Below are 23,546 nucleotides of genomic sequence, written 5' to 3' on the forward strand. Positions count from 1 at the left end.
CTATTTTTTGACATTAGAAATGGTTACATTTAAACCACTGGTTTGCTTATGCTTCAACTTATCTAAACTGCCACCATCATAAGAAAAAACCCTTGGTTGAGGTTTGAAAAGTTTCAGAATAGAGTGTAATTTCTATCTTGCTCCTCTAATGCTCCCCTCTTTTTTTTACAGACTTCTACAGTGACCTTCCACTGGAGTCTGAAAAGAACGACGGCATGGGTGAGTTGACAAACAGCATTTAGTGATATTAATATGATGGTTTAACTTAAAGCAAGTATAAAGGCTAATATTTAACATGCATGTACACATACACAAGCATCTATATCCACATGTATACCTTTGCACATACACTTCACAAGGAGGATTGAAGGGTAGGACTAAACGGGTCAACAAAGTCCAGTTAAATGATAAAAATAATAAAATGAAATTCATTTTGAAATGAATGACTGAAGTAAAATAAAAACCTACTGCTTCAAGCTGGCTTAGCTGTGGTATTCCTCCTGGTACAGCTCAGCCTTGTTATCAGAACCCCTCTCAGTTGTTTAAGCAAGATGGAACACAGGTATCTATTTTCATTTGTAAACTTGCAGGGTTTTTTTGCAATGTGTGAACCAGTTTTTGTGTGTTTCCAAGTTGTGGTTTTGCTCATTTGGGTTCAGTCACTTTAACTTTCCGGTATTTCATACAGTCATGACAGTATCTCCATCTAGTGGTAAAATGAAGTGCAGTCGTTTCATTGAATGACTTCTAATTACCTGTTAAAACCACAAGAGGGGAGTGTGAACTCAATAATGAGAGAGATGGTATTTCCAACAGCATTGATCAGCTGGCTGGTGAAAGGGAGGAGAAAACCAAATGAGATGCTCAAATGTGCGATTGGTCAGAGATCATAGAGCCGTGGTTGGAATGCAGATGTAAACTGGAGATGTGTGGCTCTTGGTCCAGAGGCCCCTGGGAGCACGGGCCAGGGGTGAGGCCGTGTTCCAATGTTAAGTTCCAGGTTCAGGCGAAGTTCACCCTCTCAGCGCCAGTTGGCTCCATGGGGGGGTCAGAGGTCAGACACATTTCAGAAGATGCTGACCTCGCCATGACTCTGTGCTGACCTGATTGTGTGCAGCTCTCCTCCGGCTTTCTCATTGCTCCCACTATAAACCTGCAACAGGAGAATGGAGGGGGGCCGTTTGCTAAGAAGTGGAAGGAAGCCCAAGAGGAACTATTAAACCTGCACACACAGTAAATGGCATTGTTGCTTGCTGCAGGAGGAGGCGTGGATTTATGAGGCTTGAGCTTGATTGGGTTGTAAACTTGACGAGGTGGGCTCGCGGCTGTGGCCACTCGCTCTCTGCTGGCCCTATCCTCCTCCCAGGATGCCTCGGTGCACGCACTGGGCAAGGGTGATGCTAGGGTCAAGGGAGGCTGATGCAGTGACAGGCTTGTAAATGCCTTGCAGAGGCAGGAATTTGGAAGACCCCCGTAACTCAAAAACTCCAAATAGCTGATTTGGCAACCACTGTTTTCAACATAACTCGTGCAGATAAAGTCCCAACATTAGCTTGGCTATCTCTGATGACAGTTCATTTCTCCCCCCCCCATGGACCCTTTGTCTGAATCCATCTCATCAAATTTGGAGCTTTATCTTCTATCTTCATGGTCTTGCAGATGGGGACTATGGGGATTGACTCGTGGTTCATGTGAGAGAGCTGTGTCCTTTGCAAAAGTCCATAAACTCTAACTGCACTCAGATTTCCAATGTCTCGCACTAAATTTTAAATCTTACTTGCTTTATTTCCTAAGGGATTTCTTGTAGCACATAAGTCCCATCTTTGATATTGGATGCATCCTGTAACCCGTGTCCTCCATGTACCCTCCTCTGATCAGCTCTGGCTGACCTGACTCTGTCAGCCTTCTTGTCCTCCTCCTCTCGCCCCATTAGGTCAAACCACACCAGTGACCAATGCCTGCCCCAGCACCCGTCAGGGTAGAAGGGGTCTTGGTGACTACAGTTGTTCGCTGGTTAATCATCCCCATAAGTTTCTTTTCAATCTTCAACTAACCCTAGAGTAGGTTCACTGATGGCTGTCCTCTACACTAAACCAAAAGCACAACAACGAGCATCTTGTGGGATATATACACATTAGGCATAGATTGATATGTTAAATATAACAGATTTTTATATTCCATGCCTGGATCATGAGTGTTGTAAATAGTATCAGTTAGAAGAAGTATAACATACACCAGGAAATAATTTAGATTGTCTGGAATATTTCCTCTTATTTGTATATCCTTATGACGCGCCCCCCCCCCCACACACACACCCTCAATAAGTCAGCCCAAGCCGCCAGTCCTCTTTTAGCACTGCACCATCCAGCCATAGGGGGGCAGTAGATCCATGACTGACCCACGTGTTACGTATGCTCCCACGTGCCACCTGGACCCAGTGAACTCGACACCCATATGGAACTACTTGGCTGGGGCCCAGCACATGCTTCTCCTTTGTCCTCACATAACCGAGCTAACTTCATGCGCTTGTTTCCAAAAGTCATTTTCCATCGCCAGGTTTTCATTTTCCTCCATGCTACACGGCAGGAAGTCCAACACTTAACACCTCTTGAGATCTCTTGGTTCCTTTTTGTGGCGTTTCTCTCTCCCTGTGTTCCACTCAAATGAATGTATGGATAATCGGATGTCTCTTTCCCTTTCCGCTCCCTTGGGTACCAGCTGGTTGCACTTGGAACATGGCGTGACTGCTGCAGAGTGTTCACGAGCTGCTGCCCTCTGTGCTTCTTGGCATTTTAGCCTTTAATAATTCATGATTAGCCTAGATTTGATTGAGCGTAACTTTTTTTTCTTTTTGTCCTTGCTTGATGCAGTGGCGTGGCATTCGACCCAGGGTCAGCCTGCGGAGGCTTTCCAGGTCAGGGAGAAGTGGGTCATGCTGTTCCCAGTGTCACTGCCTATAACATCAGTGTATGATGACGAAGCCCAACTCCACAGGGATAAACAAGCACACTCAGTGTGGCCCTAGTACATGTAGCCAGCGTATCCTTCCGCCCCGGCACGCCACTGTCGCTCGGACACGTTGTGGCATTAAAAGGTCATTCAAGTCAGCAAATTATCACCATTCCCCAAAAAATTCTTCTGCACACTTTACCGACCTTCTTTGTACAAGTCTACGTAATTTCTATAGATTTTTACTATGACAAAAAAAACTATTCTGAAAGCAGCACTAATTAAGACCAATAATTAAAAACGACGAGGCAGTTGTTTGGTGCTAGCTTACATGTGCACCTTTACCATAAGAATAGAAGTGATGCTTTTTATAAAAATCCACTAACAAATTTTTGTCTTCATGATCAGCAAAATGTGGAGAAACTGTTATTTTGCTCCATATTAACACAGCCTCTGTTGGTGGGACTTGGGTCTCGATGATTTCCCTGCTTGTTAACATAACCTAACAGGGCAATTACTGCAAAGTATTTCCATCTGCCTGTACCTCCTCTGATTGCTCTGCTTCATAAAGGATATTTGGGTTGATTGGACGTGAAGCGGACATTAGTTTCTTCTTTATTAATTCAGTTACTGTGCACTTGGACAACTGTCTTGCTACGATGCCCCCTGATAAAACTTGCACATCCGCTGTGTCTTCACGTGGCAGAGTTTGTTTGTCAAGGAAGGTCTGGGCACTGAACTGAGATCCATTCTGATGTTATGGAAGCAGTCTCACTCAGTTATGGAATCATGACTTGAATATGTGGCTCATAGTGGAGATAACATGCTGAACCACCTGTCAGCTGACCTACACCACTGAACCATAGACTTTGTGTTAATTCACATGTTCACTACTTTGATCCAAGTATTTAGATAGTGATTTCACAAGATAAAACCACATGTTGCTGTTAATAAAGGATGATGTGTCAATATTCAATATATTTCCAATGAAAACAAGGCATTCGTCTTTTAGGTTCCCGTTGACCGAACGAAAACAGGCATAACGTTTATGCATTGGTACTATACCTCATGTTTATATTCAAGTGTGTATTCAAAGCAGTGTTATATTGTGTGTTATCATAGGTTGTCCTTGCTTTGTTCACATGGCCGGCCGGCTCGTGTGTCTCTACGGTTGAAATGCACTTATTGTAAGTCGCTTTGGATAAAAACGTCAGCTAAATGACGTAATGTCATCTTGGTGTGTGTGAGCGTGTCCCACTGGTTCGCTCAGGCTGCTGCTCTCATGCAGAACTTACAGCTGATGACGGCTTTCCAAAATGCCTTCATTATTGTAAGGCTGTTTTTTGTCATTTGCAGGTTCCACTTGTTGTCTTGCTCACATTTTGCCTTACCATTTGCAGATGTTGGTGTAAGTAGAATGAAAGCATAATTACAGCCTAGTAGTTCAGGTAATCGGATGCTCTCCATATAAAACATCTTGGAAGAAGAAATGTTACCATGTATTTCCAATTTTATCTACAGCTGCTTGTGATTAGACATTTTTAAAAATCGACTTCCTTTTCTGAAATGAGAACGCCATATTTCAGGCAGCCGGTGGTTTCCATTCATATTGATAGTTTGAGAATCTACCTGAAGTGTTAGCGACAGTAGCTGGTCCACCTTAAGTGAGCATGGCCCGTACTTCATATAGATCCACTGGTGGCAAGCAAGACACAACAACATGGCTTTGGTATTGAGTTGTAGCATTTATTCACTTCGTCTCACACACCTGTCTCAACACTCCAAGGTTACCAACACAACCATCCTGTAGATTCCTTGTCAGAGTGTGTCATTTTATACAACACCAATCCTTACTACCCTCCCCCCTCATGGGTTGGCTCATTTGAACAGCAGAATAATTCAATGTTGACCATCCCTAAAGTGGCATAAGTTTGATTGACATCAGATATTTAGTAATATTTTTAGCAATTTGTCCTTACTGATCCATGGTAATGTTAGCTGGTAAAGTGGCAATAGATCTCATGTCATGATGCCTTCAGGCTCTGTTGGTCAGAGGCAGTATTGGGCAAAGGTCAATTATAACGCTGTTAGTGTTCACAGGTGATGTAAATTCTAGTTTTGATGAGAAACTCAAATACAGTAGTTTAATAGATGTGTTAACAACATAAATCGATATTGGAGAGGAATTGTAATCTGTTCAAATCTGATAACAACTCCAATATTAATTCTTCATTAAAACTACGATAACACGATTGGTTTAAAATGGAAATCACTAAAGTTTTCAATTATTATTTAAAAGGTTTTATGTAGAAAAACATGAATGGGGATAACAATTAATGCTTTTCTGACTACAGAGTGGTTGAAGTAACGTTTGGATCCTTGTAGATCAGATTAAAACCACATGTAAAAAATGTTTCTTTTGTGCTGATCTGTGATTCTGTAATACGATCCAAATAGTGGTATCTAGCAACACAGATGTGGTTTGTGGTTTGATTTATTCGGATATTGAGTCATCAAATTTGTGCCTTCACTGAAGAATGAAATCTAAAATGAAAGACCTTCCTAAACTTGAAATACTGGAAGGACATCTGAATTGCCAGTACTCTGCTCACCTCTGGGTCCATGAGACTTTAATGAGTCCAAGGCTTGGGCCACGCTCGGCTGGACACTGAGGTGTTTGAACCGCAGTCTGCATTCATTGATCAGTGAGCTATTTTCATGTAAACCCACCGACAGCAATGAATGTTTATTGCAGCCTTAACAGTGACTCTTCCTGTCCACAGCTGACCGGAGAATCCAGCAAACTGAAGGTCGAAGCCTTGATCCGTAGTTGTCAAGAGAGCAGAATGAATGTGGTGTGCCTCGTTTGTTGTGGTGTCCCTCAGGGTACAGTCAACGATCGATGGTTTTGGTCAAAGCTCAAACTCACCGACAGCGTTGAATGTTCACTGTGGGCACCAGGAAGGACTCTTACACATACAACCAACATATAGAAAAACAAGCTAGCCAACATTACTCTTCATTTGTCAGTAGCTGCAGTCCCTCCATGGCCAGTTTCCATCGGAACTACATCATTTAAAAATATCTGCAATTCAGATCAAAATGTATTTAGTTTATTTTCTATTTCTACCCTCCTAAGATGTCCGAACTCGACTCCCAACAGATTGTTGGAACGACAAAACAAGCTGTGTGTGTGTGCACATGCATCGGAGCCCCTTTTGGCCACCTTGCCAGAGCGTGCTGTTCCCCATGTTGCCGTGGAGACTCTAATAGAGTTGAGTGAGGCGCTGATGCAACGGTTTGGGTTTCCTTAAGCAGACGTGATGTACTCGCCCCATCGCTGTGATGGTCCTTCCCTTCTGCAGAAGTACCAACAGAACTCCTCTTTCTCCGCCGACCGCTTCTTTCACCTTCAACCTGCAGTGAGGAAAAGACCAAACAAGGGGGAGGGGGGTGATCAGAAATGGTATGAATGAAAGGACGAAGAAGAGGTCAGCTGGGCCTGATCAGAGAGCGTTGCTCTAGTGAGAGATTCCGCTTCACTTCACCCTGCTCTGAACCTCAGCTCCTGCTCTGGGAGCGTGCCTTCCTGTGCTCGCTTCTTTGAGGTTGGAAAATCATGCAGTCATGTTTTATTAATGCTGGCTGGGTCGGTCTGGGCTCACTCGCCCCTGTTTTGCGTGCTTCACACATTGAGTGACTGTATTTAGTTTTTTTTCGAATCCTCTTTTCACTTCATGTCATGCAAGTTGTGCTTTTGGTTTAAAGATGTACTACCACTTGTTAGGGAAGCAGTGAATATATGATGGAACTCCATAAATTCTAACTGCAGATTTGTTGTTTTGTGGGTACATTAATCCACAGATGTTTTCTCTCCTGCTCTCTGCATAATGAATGATCACTTTGGGGAGAGAGGCACAATCCTTTTCTGTAGCTTGCACAGTTCCCTTGACCTTGAAGAAGACATCATTTTTGCCACATAATGATACTAAACATTTTGTCATTCTGTGTTTCATGAAATATTTTCACCGTTTTCCATCTAGCACTTCCAGCTAAACAAAAGCTCCAACGTCGCAATATGAAAATCACCATTACTTTAGTCATAACTAATTATTATAACTAATAGCTAATCTTTGGACAAAAAGCTTCTCTATTGCATTAATATTCCCACTTCTTTATGTCTACATGCCCCAATCTTTTTCTTTTGAATAAATTCTTCCACAGTTTCCACTCACAGACAAGGTGGGACTCTATTGTTTTTGTCCCAGCCCCTGTGGATCAGAACGGCTCAATGGCTTCCCTCTTTGGCACGTGAACGGTCTGGCTGGATGCCGAGACCCACAGAGGCTTTTTCATTCTCAAATAGCTCTTTTTTCCATGTGACTTGACTTCCGCTCTGCCGGCTTTCAGCAGAACTTATTCGTTGCTTTGAGGCGTGGCTGCACTCTTGAATTGGGGCTCTTGATGGTGATGCTGCTGGTGTGGTCCCCAGACGCTTTGCATAACTGACAAACTTGCAAAAGTATGTAAAAATAGCTGTGTGTGCTTGAGAAGGGGCCAGAGCGAGGAGTGCAACATGTGACTGAACTGGTGTGAACCCTGCGTAGTCAGCACATTCCGGGGGTTGGACAATGAGAAGCACACAGTGTACTGTCGCGTTGCCTGCATAGCTGGCTGCTCTGCGAGGCCAATGCACACGTGCAAAGTTCAGCAAAAGGAGTTCCCTATTTTGAAGTCCCTGTATCGTACTCGATGGTTGCGTTAGGACTGTAGAGAATATCTATTTCCCGTCTTGGACTGGAACCACAACCACAGGGAAAGTTTTGGTTTAAAGTTACTAGATGAACGACATAAGCAAACCGTCCTCTCTGGAAGCCAACAGCAACCAGGACGTGCAGATGGACCTGCTGGAGGGAAAGGGAGGCACAGGAGACCTAGCACTCACAGGGACCTCAGGAACTGAAAATGTCGGGAGGTCAAAAACATATCCAGGAGTCCCTGGATTCAAAGATGAATCAATCTGCACAACCAAAGCCCACCCCCACCATTCGTCACATCCTGACAAAACACCATTAAGGTCTAAAACCACCCACTGGTTCCTGTCATGGCCAAGCCACTTCCGTTTCTTCCACTTCACAAGTTCTGGTGAGATCGGTACAGAGACTTGAGATGAGGAAACAAGTCTCATCCATTCCCACTATTAGAACACAGTCTAATCCTCTTTGTAGCTAAAGTTAATCAGCCCCCCTGCTGGGCTCGGGTGGCTGTTCAAAACTGCTCTCAAACACTTTCCCATCTCATCGTGCCTCTTGACAATTATCATTATATAATGCACTGGCACTGCAAGACATCACCTAATGGAAGTGCTGAGGAGAGCAAGTCGCTGACATCACCGGCACCATGAGTGATCCCCTCGTGAACAAACTATCAAATTCAACAAATGGTGTCAGTTGCAAAAGAGTCAGATTGACATTTTAATATCCCCAATATTCATGGTGGTTAGATAAATGGACCAGTTATTGCCCTGCAGTAATATTCTCCACATCAGCTAAGATGGGCCATTTCAAGGTTTTCATATTTAGAATGCAATGGCTGCTTACTGGAATACCTTGAACCTTTGATGGAGAAACATTTATGCAACCCTGATTAAATGATCAGGTTATTTTATAGTATGTTTATTATCTGCCTTGGCACAGATTAAATGGATTACTGTAGTTTCTGTGATTCAAAGAGGGAAAAAAGATGGTCCTGCTTAGGACAACGTGGGTTGAAGCTCTTGGTGTACATGCTCCAAAGTCATGGAGTTCCCTCATTTTCTTTTTAGATACTAGATACTGGCATGAAATGGCAGCTTCAACCTGCTTTAAAGCCCTAAATAAACCTTTCAGCCTTGTGTCTTGTGTAGGCTTGGGTATCGAGGATCGATTGGAATCGGGACTAGCTTTGCGATTTACCCGGAATCGTTCAAAAGTTTAAAATTCGATTCCTAGTTTAGATTATCAGTCTGCCGGCGCCGACCGGAAATAGAAACCGCTGAAAACCAAGGAAGAAGCGTCCACCGGAAGTGTTAGCATAACAGCGCGATCGATCGTGGATAGTGTGCGTCGGCGGTCGAAAGTGTGGTTAAGCTTTTCGAAACAAACCGAAAATTCAAAATGCAACATTTGCAGCAAAATTGTTTCATGCATAAGAGGGTGCACGTGAAATATGATTAAGCACCTCCGAGGTCATGTGTGCCCAGTCTTTGACGCGCTGCGCCGACTGTCCTCCGCTGCCTCTTCCTCTGGCTACAAGGGTTAGCCCATCAGTGGGAGCAAGGTAACGTTTAAGTACCTGCACACTCATGTGTAAATGTGTTTTGTGAAGTTTGAAAAATAAAGCTCTCTTGAGGAAAGCGTACCCCTGTTAAAATATATTCATAATTTATGTTTATACAATATTAAAGTTCATAGTTTGATATTTATATTGTAGTTGAAAACAACCCTGTTAGAAGTTAATAAAAAGTAACAAGTTCATAGAGTTAACATTGATGGAGAAGGTCAGACTATTTCCTTCAGAAAACTTTTTTGACCCTACCTCTTAAAAGAATCTGAATCGAACCGAGAATTGCTGGGAACCGGAATCGAAACAAGGAGTCGGAATCGTTCAAATTGAAACAATAACCAACCCTAGTCTTGTGGAGCCTGAGTGCATTTCTTTGGATTTTGAAGGTCATAAGCAATGAATGATCATTGCTAAGCCAAACTGTTTGAACCAGGCAGTGTCCGGGCCGGCCTGCTCTAGTGCAAGGACTCCGTCTGGTGGAGCGGCAAGTCTTTCCAGAAACCCCCACCTGGACGTGCCATCAGTCATCCTACCTCCAGGGGTTTCATTCGCAGCTTTCAGGGTGGTCGATCTCTGCTGCCAGCTACTCGGTGACGCTTTCTTGATGGTGGCCCACCGTTTCCTCTTCCACAGCCCAGTCAGCGGCTGTCCCTCGCCCTTTTTCTTCTCAGTGTCCTCATTACAGCAGCTAGTAGCGCAACCCAGCACTGATTGACCTTTTTTCCGTCTGCTACACACCTTTTGAACGGCTCTAGTCGACTTCTCCACTCCCGCAGCATAGCTGAGAGAACTGCACTGATTGTCGCCCTGCTCTCCCTTCTCCGCAGCTTTGTCGGCTCATTTCAGCCATGAGCGCTGAGGCTGATGAATATGTATCCAGGGCTCTTCTCGCGGCAGTTTGAGGATCTCTAACAAAGCGGGATGAGCGAGCCCTTTGTGGTTGTCGTCTGGATTTAACTGTGACATTTCTCTGGAGCCTGCTACCCCCCCCCCCCTTTTTTAAAATCTTCGACAGACTTTATCCCCAGGTCAGACTAGCGGCCCCCTTTGAAATCAGGCATTGTCAAAGCCTGCATCCCAAATCCTGGTGCTAACCGTAATGGTTAATTATTTGGCAACTTGTTGTTGTCTGTTTGAATCAGCTGGCCTCAATTGAGTCATTAAAACACGACATAGAAAAGGTTGTACAACGCTCACTTCTAGCACGCAATCCAGGTTTTCGATCCTTTGCGGCAACGCAGTGCAGTGGTGGGTTTTCCGACATCCGCAGGGATCTTGCTTCTCCTCGCCGCTCAAACTCGCTGCCCCCCGCAATGCAGTATTCAGCAGCAAAGAGAAGTGCCGCCATCGTTGGCGTCCTCGAACACCCTCCCCATCCACCAGCCAGGGAAGCCTCACGCTGCCAGATTTAGAAACTGCACAGGGCTGGGGAGCCGTGGCGGGAAAATCCCAGGCGGCAATACTGCTTTGTTATCTGCGTGAACCAGCATGGGAATTACCTGGATACTGACCGCACGGCCAAATGCCCGCTCAGTTGGGTTCAGCTGGGAAAAGGTTGTTCTGATCGGTTTCAGGTTATGTGCACGCTATAACATAACAACATACACATGGTGAGGCCGTGGGAGATGCAATAAATGTAAAACCCTGAATTGCTTACTCCACCCCCCCATGTTTATCTTCCATTTAAACGCCACCATTTTATTCCCATTTAGCCCCATTCTTAGTTAGCGTGAGAAATGTGACGCCCGCCCCGTCCCAGTAGGGGAGCGTGTTGCTGGGTTGCACCAGCGGGGACACCGTGTCCTTAATGCGCTGTACTGTGCTTTGTGCTCTGTTGACCTAATCAGCTCCGCCTAAGCCAAAGTTAAGCTCATCCCTTTGTCCTACTGTATGGATGAGGGACAGGCGACCGCTCACTCGACTGTGGATCAAGCACAGCTCATGTATGATATTTTTGGAGACGCCTGCCAGCGGTAGATGAACGCGGCACCATAAGTCGGGACGCTTGAGTCCAACCTTGCTCTGATCCTCTGCCTCGCAGTTTGATTGAGGACTGTGCAGCAGAGTTGTTGAGGCCAGTGCTTTTGGTGACTTGCTCAGAGACTTAACCGTCCTCCCCGCACCTTCTTCCTCGCTAGCAGAGGAAAATCTCTGCTGAATTCATGTCTCCTTTCAGATTTCTAAGAGGCGTTAAACCTTTCTGGATTAAAGAAGGTAATCTGACAGGCAGAAGATTGTATTAGCCCGAGTGTTGGCAGAGCTTTTAATTTCTCCTCTCAGCCTGCCTCTCCTGCTGACCTGCTGGATAGTATTATTGTGTTTCCTTTTTGAATTACAGCAAAGACATCCACATCTTCACCACTATTCACTCCTTTTCTCTCCTCTCACATGCGCTCTATCCGTATCGCTCCACATGCGCTCTCTGCTACCTCTCTCTCCAGCTCTTGCAGCAGTGACAGCATACTTGTGTGAACCCATGATTTATCATTTGCTAATCCCTGATGATTATGGAGCTTTCCACACGGCTCTTATCTGTTGCTGAGCCCGCTTTTCACTCCGTAGCTGCCAATTATCTCTCAGGCAGCCAGCAAACAGGCCCGTCTCTGTCAGCTAGCTGCAGCAGGGCCCAGAGCCCTCTTGCTCTTTCTATGCATCCACAGACGCACCAATGACAGCCAATGCAGTTGAATTGTCAGATTGGGAGATCAAAGTTGTTATAGGGTTCTACAATCGCCATCCCCTGCTGAGGGAAGGACACCTGTAGTGGATAAAGAAGAATCTGCTGCTGTGGCATGACCACTCCCCATCATGTAGTGCTTCTGGCCATAATGCGTAGAGCTGATATTTATTTTAGATACATTCTGCTTTTGACTAAAAATAAAACTCAGCAAAGTTGTTGTCAAAAGTAAATTTGACTTGAAGCCTACATTTTATTTGTATCACGGTGAACCTTCTGCTAAAGTGGCAAATTCGGCCACCCACAAAGTTTGGGCCGATGCCTCAGTGTGACTCATCCACCACTTCCTGTGGGCAGGCGCAGGGCCGCCCAGCGATGCTTTGTGACAGCACGAGGTTACTGAGAGCAAGACCTCGCCTGTGGGGAGGGTATGCAGATCGCGGCGCACTCAGCTGATGTGGCGTCCAATTGTCAGCGTAATGGGAAGTGACGTGCCCATCACAGCAATGTGGGTCAGAGCGCCAGATGACCAGCCCGCGGCCTGTATCTGCTCCGCCTGTCTAATCTGCTGTAGCCCATCCATACGAGACTCTAATCGACCCTGATATTCACTGAACACACATTACCATTTCTGCTCAGGCACGCACACAGGGCACCAAATGACCTCTGAGACATTTAAGAGTCTGTATAAAGACAATATTTAATGACTCCTTTTTTCTACTTCAAATCAACCTTTTTTTGAATACGTAAGAAATCCAGATTTTACAATTCCCCATCTCTGCTCCACCACCTTTGCTGTAATGCCCAGCATCTTTACAGTGTTTTTTTTTAAGCCCTTGTGGCTTTTGAGTATTTTAATTGAAGGCTAAATATAAATGCTGATGTTGCCGTTTCTATACCGTTGGGCTGTGAAAATGTTCCGGATGAAAACATGAGTTAATAGGATTCCCACGGCATGATCAGGGGCTGAGGAAGCGGTCGGGAAAAGCCTGGAGGGGGGGGGTTGGAGGGGGGTATAACTTTTTCAAGTGTTTGCTTAGCACCTGCCTATGGAGGGAAGTGACGCATGGCAGCCTTGAAGGGTTTTGACTTTTTCTGCTCAAATAGGTTTTTTACGGCCGGGGGCCGGGGCCTGGAGGACTCCAGCCTGTGCGAATCTGTCTGTGCCTCATCAAAGGCAGTAATTTCCTGTTCATTTCAGGCCCCCATCCCCCAACCCAGAGCTCTAGTCGGCTAATCCCACCCCTGCAAACTGCCACTACTCCCCCAACCCCCACTGTAGGCCCCCCTGCTGGTGTCTTGCCCGCCTGTGCTTCAGCGTGCTTCCCTCCAGGGCCGAGGGCTGGGAGGCTGTGCGCTTTGTGTCAGCAGGCTGAGCACTAACAAATCCTCATTGTCCCGGACGGGAGCGGTGACAGAGGAGGAGGGGGGGGGGGGAGGCGTCGCTGTCTGGTTTCTATTCAAATCCAGGTACACACACAGGCCTGGGAGGGAGTGAGGGGTGCGAGGAGTGCGAGGAGCGCCAAGCCTGGGATCAAAGTCTGTGCAGCCCGAGGTGCGGGGGTCACAGGAGCCACTTAAACAACTGTAACGTTACTAGCTGATCAACAAGTGAGGCTGGACGGCCCAAACCGCCGCATAGACAAGATAGTGGTCTATAGAGGAGTGTTTTTAATAACAGGTTGTTTGTGTCTCATTGTACCCAAGGCTGCATGCTTGTTTCAGGGACTGCTCCACACAAAGGCTCTCATGGGGTTAGTGGAGTCTTTGACTTCAGCTGCTAGCCATTGCTGGTGATGACGGCTAAGATGTGTATCAGGGTAACAAGATTCGACATGTAAAGGCATCTCAGAATAAGTCTCAAGAGACTCACAGGTGTTTTAAATATGTTTTCCAGTCTGCGTTACATCTTCATTTGTTTCCTTAAGTGATGGCACTTGTTTTTCAGTTGCTGTAGCAGCTGCATGTCTTAGTCATCACTTAAACATCAATGCAGACATATTTGAGTGTGTTAAGCCTTTGTGTTTTCCTGACTCCACCAGCAGCCCTGCTGTAAATCGGTGATGTTTTTCTTGCATGTTGCTTCTCCTGGACGTGCTCAGTTTTTGCTCTGGATTAAGAGCTTTATACAAAAGCAGGCTGGGACAAAAAGAAATATAGGGGCGGCAAGTATTTCCTGTCACTAAATACATTCCAAAGCCCCCGACCCCCCCCCCCACTCACACAAGCCGGCGGGGAAAACCAACAAAAAAGGGAACAGAAAAAGAAAAAAAAAAGAAGACGGTCTCTCCTATTCTTCCTCTCAGTCCATGTTCATCCTCCTCCTACATTGACACTTCCCTCACTGCATTTTCTGCCTTCATCTAAGCATGGGTTGACTCCACCAAGTCATTAACTGCAGTATTTAGAATTTTCAGTTCTTTAAAACAAGCCAAATACCGGCACAAAGCAGTGCTTTAAGCGTTTGTGTGGGCTCTCTGAGTGGAAAAGGGCGATGTGCAAGGTGAGCGCTTTGAGAGGCAGTGGAGCATGGTCACCCCTAACCCCGACTGCAACCCTAGCCCTCACCCCAGCGCTGAAGGCGGGGAGCCCCTCCCCTTCCCTCGCCGAGCAGCAGCTGGCTGACCTGGCCCTCCGCTGCAGCCCCTAATGGCTGACCTGCCCTGTCTGGACGGCCCTACTTGCTTTTGTCTACTGTCTGGCTCAGTTCCTCTAGTCAAACATCGCCACTGGGTACCGCAGTCCTCATTCCGCATTCCCACAGAGCAAGCTTTAGAAATGAACACACACACTTTACACTTCTGGCACAATGTGTCCGGTACATACAATCTCTCAGTCTCTGACTTTCAAACCTACATCCTTTTCAAAAGTCTCCAACACACGGAGACCATGCCTTATTCAACACACACGCACACACAAACACACACGCCATTTCCAAGCGACACTCTCACACACATCAAGAACAAATGCAAATTTCTGTTCCTTTTAGAACAGTTTTGTACATTAGCTTTGTAGGAATAGAGCAGTATCTTCAATGAAATAGTTAAAGTCGTGAATTAATATGAAACTCGACCAGTGGCAAAGTTTTTGAATAAAAAGGCTCAGGAAGAAGTTTAAATACTCACCTAAAAGTTTGGGAGCTTGAATCTGTGGTGCGTGGATGGTAGAAATAAAAAAATCAAACAATCAGACACAACAGCAAAGCCTCCATGTGTGGGGAGCAAGCTGTAAAGTGGCAGCAGGAAGCTCTCTGCTGGCGCCGTGTCGGAGCTGCCTGCCTCTAGTGGGAACTCAGCCAGGAGTTTGCAAATGCAAGTGCCTTACTAACCTTTCTCTCCCCCTCCCTCTCCCCTCCCTCCTATCCTTCCTTGCTTCTAAAAAGGTAAACAAGCGCATACATGCCATGCATGCAACCCCCCCCCTCACACACGTGCTCTCTCTCTCTCTCCTACTCTCTCTCACACACACACACACACGCAAGGCTTGCTATGCTGCAAGTTATTGAACTGCTCCACATTTCCATGCATGCACTTTATATGAGGCAGTTGATGCACAGCAGTGCATAGAGTCATGTGTGCAGGGGGGGGGCTGCTGTGATTGGCTGAAGGCCTGGGATCCGAGGGGGGCTAGCGAGCTGTGATTGGTGTGAGCTCAGACCATTGAAAGCAGAAGGCTTCTCGATTGACTGGCTGCTGTTCTGGGTGGAGTTTGGGTGACACTGCTCAGAAAAAAATCACCCTGAGAATTTTGCGCCTCCATTGCGTTTAAGCTTCGGTGGTTGGACAGTATGGAGGCAGTATGGGCTACACACATCGTTTCACATGCTGAAACCAGAAAATAAATGATGAATTCATTTCTGTACGGGGACTAAGATTTTATAATATATATATATATATATTTTAAAATCTGTGTTCACCTTCAAACTTTAAGAAATTAAAAATGATTTGGATATTCATGGTTTATCAATGACAGGGAATGAATAAATTGATTTTAATCCAATCAATTCATATGTTCTAATACATCTTGAGTCTCTTACGCAATCATGCAACAATCCAAATTCAGGTTTGATCTGGAATGTTATGTTTGATTAAAGTCCATTGTGATCTGTCCCCATGCTGTGCACGCCTCATTGGGATCGGAACTCTATGTGAGCCATTGGTTCTGGTGGATCGCATCCCAGTGAGCGCTGCATCTCACTCGACAGTGAATGCTTTTTGCCGGGATGACCGCAGGCGCTGTGAAAAGCACAAGTGGAACCATAGAATTAGTGTTAGATCTCAAAAGGTCAGTCAAAAGCATGGTGTGTTGCTTCAGAGTTGTGGAATTCATTTTCTGTGGAAATGTCCTCACAACCCTTGTGAAACTGTGGATCTGTGTGTTTTCCTTCCTCCTGAGTGACAGCAGAGCGAGGCCTGCAGCGCTGCCAAGTGCTTTCATTCACACCTGATTAGATCGCTGTGACCTGGATAACATGCGGCGCTGCACGCTGCAAGCCCTCAGCCCCACTGAGGCTACTCGCTTCCATTGTGGTCTACTCACCTGCACTACATACAGTATATAGCATGCGGATGTGGACAACACCATCTTGTGTCTTACATTGTGCTGATAGTTGGCATTTCGAGACTTTAGTATGAGTGTAGTATTTGCACTGTAACTGGTGGAAACAAGCTGAATTGTTGAAGTCAGACTCGACTTGAAAAAGAAGCATACATTATATGATTAAACGATATTCCCTTCTCAGTGAGTAATAATAATAATAATACAACACATTTGCTTTCAACAACTCAATAACAAATTATATTTGTTGATGTATTTTACAGGCAAGCTAATTTGCCCCTCCTGCATTGACCTTCAGGGTTCTACTGTGTAAAAGAAGCATAGCATTCTATAATGGAGTATGTGTTTTGATAATCCATAACATTATGTTTTGGTAATGTTTCACAAATTGTTCATGGAATAAAATGAAATGGTAATAAAGCCAGATTTTCTGTTTGTTGCTTTAAGGTAGCCTTGCAGCTGTTGGAAGTTGTATGTTTTTCTGCTAAGCTAATTCAGGCTATGCTGGACAATTAGCTCTTCACACGGATCTGAAGGGTTCCTTAAATGTCGGACTGCTCCTTTTAAGGAATAAAAGTTTTAAAGCTATGAAGTAGTTGAAGAAAGCCTCAATTTCACAGAGATTTTCTTTTTTGTATGGCCATGGCTCAAATTGCATCTCCTCCCTTTACACTCCACGCGATGTCTTGTCATTAGCATGTTGTTCCGTATCAAACACGGCATCTTGGGGAGGGATCAGCTAATTCTCCTGCCGGGCCTCTTGCTGAAACACCTCTTTGTTGTGCTAATGTGTTCTCTGTGATAGCATCTCCATCCATAACCTTCTCCATGTGTACCGATAACCTGGGGGGGGGGGTGTAGCGGTCTATGTAGGGCGCTGTGAGTTGGGCAGTGGGGGTTGTAGGGGGTGTTGTTGCAGCATGTCCTGCAGCTGTGCCTGTGATGACAAGCCTGTCCTCAACCTGCCCTCCGCCAGACTAAACACAACACACAACTTCACCTGCAGGGCTTCCTGCCTGCCTTCCACTTTGCACTTCCACTTGTCTTGTGACTTTGGCAGAGAGGCAGAGCACTTTTGGGGGGCTACGCATTGCGAGCTGTAAACACGCAGCGTGATTGGTTTGTTAGCCGCTCACCGTTGTGCCCTGGCCTAACTGAATGTGGTGACCCAGGTTTTTGTGCCCAAAGTAGTTCTGAGGGAGTCATGTTTGATGTTTGTGGGCCACATGGAAACTAGGTCACTATACGGTTTTGTCAATTGTGTCCCTGTGCTTTGGAATATGTGAGTTCAGAATAAAAGTGTAAAATAGGGATTTTACCTAAAGGATGGTACGGATCCACATACATGCAATGCGCACACACACACACACACACGCGCAGAGAGAAAATTCTCATCCTTGGTTCAGATCCCTAAGAACGCTTGGGATGGCAGGATCTTATTATCACAGCAAATTTGCAATGTGCAGAGTGGAGGAGATTAGATGCGTCTTGCCTTTGAAGTGTATTTTCCAACCATTGTGTGATGGCAAATTCCATCAAGTGTTGGAGGAAACCGTGATAAGAGGCCCGGGTTATGAATGCCACGGCATTAAAAGCCATCACTCGGGCAATAAGATGAAACACTCATAAACTCCTGCTAAATGAAAAAATATTTCCCCTCATTTCAGCACTGTCATTCACGAATGTGTTGTGGAATAACAAGGTGGTTGGTTGGCTTGGATGAATGTCAAAATGTCCACAATATGGATTATGTAAATGATTGGGTGTTGATTACAGGATTCTCAGCCATTTCAACTCTTCCAATAAACATCATTTAATTCACCCTCTGAAATGAGTTGTTTTAAATTGTTCAAGACCTTCCTCTTTCTTAGGGTAGGGTTCAGATTTCTCAAGTAGAGACAAAGTCTCGCCACATCCTCCTCCGCTCTTTGACCTTATCTATGCGCGCTGGGGCTCCTGGGGTCGGGTGTCATGCGAGGGGCAGTAGGAATGTCACTGAAGGGACCCTGGCTCTCCCAGCCTCTCCCCAGGGCTCCACAGCGTTGGAGGAGCTCCCGGTTGGAGGAAGGACCCGGCTGAGGAGTGACATCCTCTGTCTCAACACCCCGGGACGGATGCTGCTTCTGCAGTTGGTCCATTTGTCTTATTCTTCTTTGATATTGATGCCAAAAAGGGCAATAAGGCTGTAAAATGAAATGATCATTTGTTATCCTTTCGGTAGGTTTGCAGTTCATGTACTAATGCAAAAAAAAGGGACAGACTACATTTACAAACCCCTATATGCTTTCTGCAGTAAATTAATTTCTTATTTCATATTGGCGTTCTGTTGGTAAGGAATATGCAACAGTTAGATTCTCTCCTCATCTCTGGGCCTGGTGTACGTAAAGCTTCTTATGAGGGTGGATTAAGTGCAGCTGGACTGCCTCTACGTATTCATACCATTTGTCTGAGTTGTTATCAGATCATCTCAAGTTGTCTTTGTAGTGCACTAATTCCTGTCATGATGAGCTGCATCATGCCATCGACAAACTGTAGTAGCCATTAACTATTTACAGCCCCTGCAATGGAAGACGTCAGCAAAGTTTTTCCTCTTAAGACTAAGAGCAGGAGTTGAACACTTATTGACGCGCTATTGGCGATGGATTCACAAAATGATTTCACTTGGTAGCAAAACAATAGTGGAACGTGGGCTGGGCGGTATGACAGACACAGCTCTGTTGGACACTAGTTGTGTTGATGCATCTCTGGTCTCTGGTTGTTCCTTCTGCTACGCTGTTTCTTCCCTGTGATAGCCGGCAAGCCGTACTCAGCATGCAGTTTGGCAGAGTTATTTTATTGATGTACAATAATTAGTGTCGTGGAGCATATTTGTTTTTTCTAAAGTTATAACCACACATAACTCAAGTAGCTCAAACAGCCTTGCTCACAGATAATGTTGTTTCTTTGTAAACCATCTGTTGGCTCGCTTTGAGTGGCATTTAGCTGTGGCCTTCAACAAAATCATGCCATTTCAGGAGGAGACTGTTTTTGTCTGTCTGGTGTAGCAGGAGGCTGTAAGTGACCACTCATTGATCCTTTGCTCTGCCATGCTGCTGGGCAAGTATGGAGTTGGTTTTTGGGTAAGCCTTTGCGCTCAGCTTGCTGGGGGTATTTTTAGACCGCAGTCTCAAAGGGAACGTCTGAGAAAGCGTTTTGGTGGGGGACCGCTCATTTTCTACTACTGGACCTCCACCCTTTCCCTCGGGTTGACTAGTCCGATTCCTTCAAGGATAGCTTAAGGTTTATCTCTCAAGATGAACGTAAGAATGATGTTTTGAGTTTCCTTAGTCATGCGGCCTAACTGCAATGTCTGCTCCATTAAAGGCTTTATGAACTGTTTTATGTATTACGGCTTAATGTCTTCATGCTGACAGCTAACTGATTCCTCCTAGCTCCATAGGTGTGCATATGGAAGCATTGCTCCCTCCTCCTGTTTTGTTGTTGAAGTGGAACTATGCGCGCTGCATGTACATTTGCATAGAATAATTAATTTGATGTTTAGCAAGCATAATGGATCCAGTAAGGGATAATTCATATGCCCCAGATCTCTGTTGCGTCTATGGCTTCCACAAAGTGTCCCACTACCTCCCACAATACCCCCTCTTTCAAGTCTCTCCTCTAGTTGAAGAGGGCCTATTTATTATTTAAATCCTTTCATAATTCATCCATTCCCCACCAATCCACCCTCCGTTGCTCATTCCTCATCTAGTACAAATTAGCATGAGCTCTGTCTGAAAACTGAACAGAGAATTTAAGAAAGCAGAAAGGGAAAGCAGCAGCTCAGTCTAACGGACACTACAGCCGTCTGTGATGTGATGCTGTGTGACATATTGAGTCTAATTTGTAGCCTAAAGAACCAAACAGCTGTGGCCTATTTTGTTTAGCTGTTGTTGGGGTGATGTCACCGTTTCTGCCTCGTAAGGCTGCCTCGCTCTCGGCACTCGCTGTGAGGATGTCAGGAGCAGTTTGCTAAGCTGCTGATGAGGAGGGCAGGGGTTGTGCAGCCTTTGGAATAATCAACCAGGGCTGTTATGTGCATTTTGAAGACATCCATTAACTAGTGTTAAATATTCACACATGCCCTGTTGTTCTATTTGACATGACTTTTACATAATGAATAATGTTTTAACGAGGATCTTTTGGGAGTGGGGTGGTACTACATGTCTCAATTGAGGAATAATTACTGTTGCGCTTCACGCTATTATAACCTATTCCAAAAGGTTGGAATTGTAGCTTTTATTATCCTGCTTGGTGAGATGTGTTTCACCTTGAAAGCGGACATGTGGATGTGTAGATTTGTTTTTGCGGGGTAATAAGGCTGATAACTTTTCCAAAGTATATTCCAAATAAATGAGCACCAGAACACGGTTCCATTCACTTGATTATTGGTAGCTTAAATTTGGCTCAAATCCAATCTATAAAAAATTAAAGGTTTATTTTTCGTAGCCAAGGCCATCGCTCTGGGAGACTTGATTACATGTCTCATCCATCGACTTCCACAAGGTTCAGCTGAACTGAATCTTGTTAGTAGTGACATTGCACATGCTTACTTTCTACCAACTAAAAACCGGATATTTGTACTGTGTACTAGATCCACTTGCCTGAGAGATTTGCTCGACTACTACTTGTTCCTCCCAGCAGTGTAAGCCTATGGAAGTTGGCCCGACGTGGCACGCTTACATAATATCAGCCAAGGAAGAGATCTCTATTGATCATGTGTATTGATAAAGGATTTGTCTTCAGATGCCACCAATAAGGTAGAATAAATATGAAAGAATCACATGCGTTGTAAATTACATCATGTGATGCTGTGATGGGTCGGGAGGGTGCCACCTGCCTTAATTAAACCATGAGTGCTGCTCTACCAAAACACCCTGAAGAGTTCCAGCCGTCAGTTGGGGACCTCCAGGTCAATGATGTGAAAGTCTCATGACCGGTTATCACAAGGTTGTTGCTGCCAAGTGGGCACAACCAGTTAGTAGGGTTAGGGGACATTTACCTTTTCACACAGGGCCACTGGTTTAGATAGCTAATGGATGAAATAATCTTTTAAAAAATGCATTTTGTATCCACTGTTTGTCTGACATTCAAATAATGCAATTTAAAGAGAAAAAATGGTAATGGGAAGCAACACTAAGACTGCGAAACACAAATATTTTTTAAGCAAATGTAGAAACTCGTATCCAGAACAAAGGCAAAGTAAAATGAACAACAGCCCTCCTTGACAGCAGAGACGTGGTTTACATAAGTAATCCATTGTCCAACCTGGTACCCAGATAGGTAGGTAGGTAGGTATGTGCCTGTACTCACTAGAACATGTGGCTAACAGGGACACAGGACCTGCTTCATCGCTGTATCGTAATAATCCCCAGAATTGACTTTAATGATGTTGATGCGTATGTTGAGTTAAAGGCAATCAGCTATGTGGTGGAATGGTGTTGATGCTCATCCATCGTACATCATGTGGAGAGGGAAAATGTAGTCAGTTTATCTATTGTGCAATCTGTGAAGTCAACTGTGAAGTGTAATTTGATTTTGCTTTATATTGGCTATTTCTACAAACCTACAAAAATGTTTGCTCTTGAATGTCAATTGTAGATTTGGCCATTAGATGTGAGCAAAGTGAAGCAAATCCTGATATTGTAAGTTGTTCACTTTTGAACAGAACATTTTAGTTTGATTTCCATCCCAGAAAAGCCTCACCAAGACAATCTAAAAAGTATATATTCTCTGCATCAATAAAGCGGCACAGTAGCAACAAACCCAACGGTTGTGCCAGTGGGTCTTGTTGTACACATAGTACAACGTCTATCTGTGGAAATGTGTCTAGGTGTGCAAAGTACCAGTGTTATGCATCATTAGCTGGTATTGTAATCAATGCTATGACCTGACTACAGCAAATCTCCTGAAATGTTCTGACTAGTAGTGCTGGAGGACGGTCAAAACCGTTGTGACATCATTGGCAGTTAAATGGAACATACCATTGTAATATGTGTAGCAGGCAGGACCTTTCAGCAGTGTCATGTATTATTGAAATATTAAGAGCAAGGAGCATTGCAAGAAGAGGCATGACAAAAAACAACATTTTTGTTGGTGTTGGTAAGTTGAAAAAAAAATGTTATATAATAAAAGAAAGAAAATCCCTTTGAGAACCATTTGATGCCTCCAATGTATAGGTCTATGAGAAAATTAATCTATCACATGATTTCTTTCACAGTAAACATTAGCTATTCTTGCAATCTCTAGTTTCAAGTCTTTTTCAATACAGCATGATGTTTATTCAGTAAATGATGGTCCTTTTAAATTCAAAGACCATAAAGCAAGGTATGCATTATGCCTTGATTGACAGTTTGCTACAATGGTGCCGTTTGCATTGGGAGTCTTTGAACTACTTCTGTGTGTTTTCTGTATTTAAAAGTTAATTGTCATTTCATATCCAGAGTTTGGTTGTGCTTAGACCTTCCCTCTTGTTTGATTTCTAATTGCAAAAACAAAATGGTGGCGCCCTGACACCAAGACGGGAACATCAAAATGCCCAACTTGTGGCTTCCAAACTGCAGTCCACAAAGCAGTGGCTCACACAATGGTAACTATGTCCACTGCTGCTATGTAGTCTGCTTCTAGTAGATTACATGTTTTAGGGCTGTGGACTTTGGTGAGACAAAACGAGACATCCTAAGGCTGCCATTTGCTCCAGAATAGTGTGATGTTCTTCAGAGGACTGTGTACTTTCTAAGCCAGTGGTTCTCAACTGGTCTGGCTCCGGGACCCACCATCACCCCTTCATGACAAGCCGCGACCCAAATCGATCTGTCAAGGGGGGGGGGGTGCTAGCGATGTCGACGGGGGGTGGTTTGCGGCGCCAACTGAAAACATGGACGGACGAGCCGGCAAAACACAATGTTTCCCATGCAACGGCCACTAAAAACGGGTCGCGACCCACCAGTTGAGAACCACTGCTCTAACCCTAACCCTAGTAATGTCGGTTACACAGTAGTAT

At 44.8% G+C, this 23,546-nt stretch overlaps 1 protein-coding gene across 1 annotated transcript in view; it reads left to right on the forward strand.

Moving 5' to 3' along the window:
- The window catches only part of nr6a1a (nuclear receptor subfamily 6, group A, member 1a), a 65,494-nt gene that overhangs the window by 15,067 nt on the left and 26,881 nt on the right, over positions 1 to 23,546 (forward strand). Inside the window, exon 2 of the mRNA XM_037482968.2 lies at positions 172 to 219. Coding sequence (XP_037338865.1) covers positions 172 to 219 — 48 coding nt within the window. The remainder of the gene's footprint in view (positions 1 to 171; positions 220 to 23,546) is intronic.

This window comes from Pungitius pungitius, chromosome 5 (assembly GCF_949316345.1).
Source record: "Pungitius pungitius chromosome 5, fPunPun2.1, whole genome shotgun sequence".
NCBI lineage: Eukaryota > Metazoa > Chordata > Actinopteri > Perciformes > Gasterosteidae > Pungitius > Pungitius pungitius.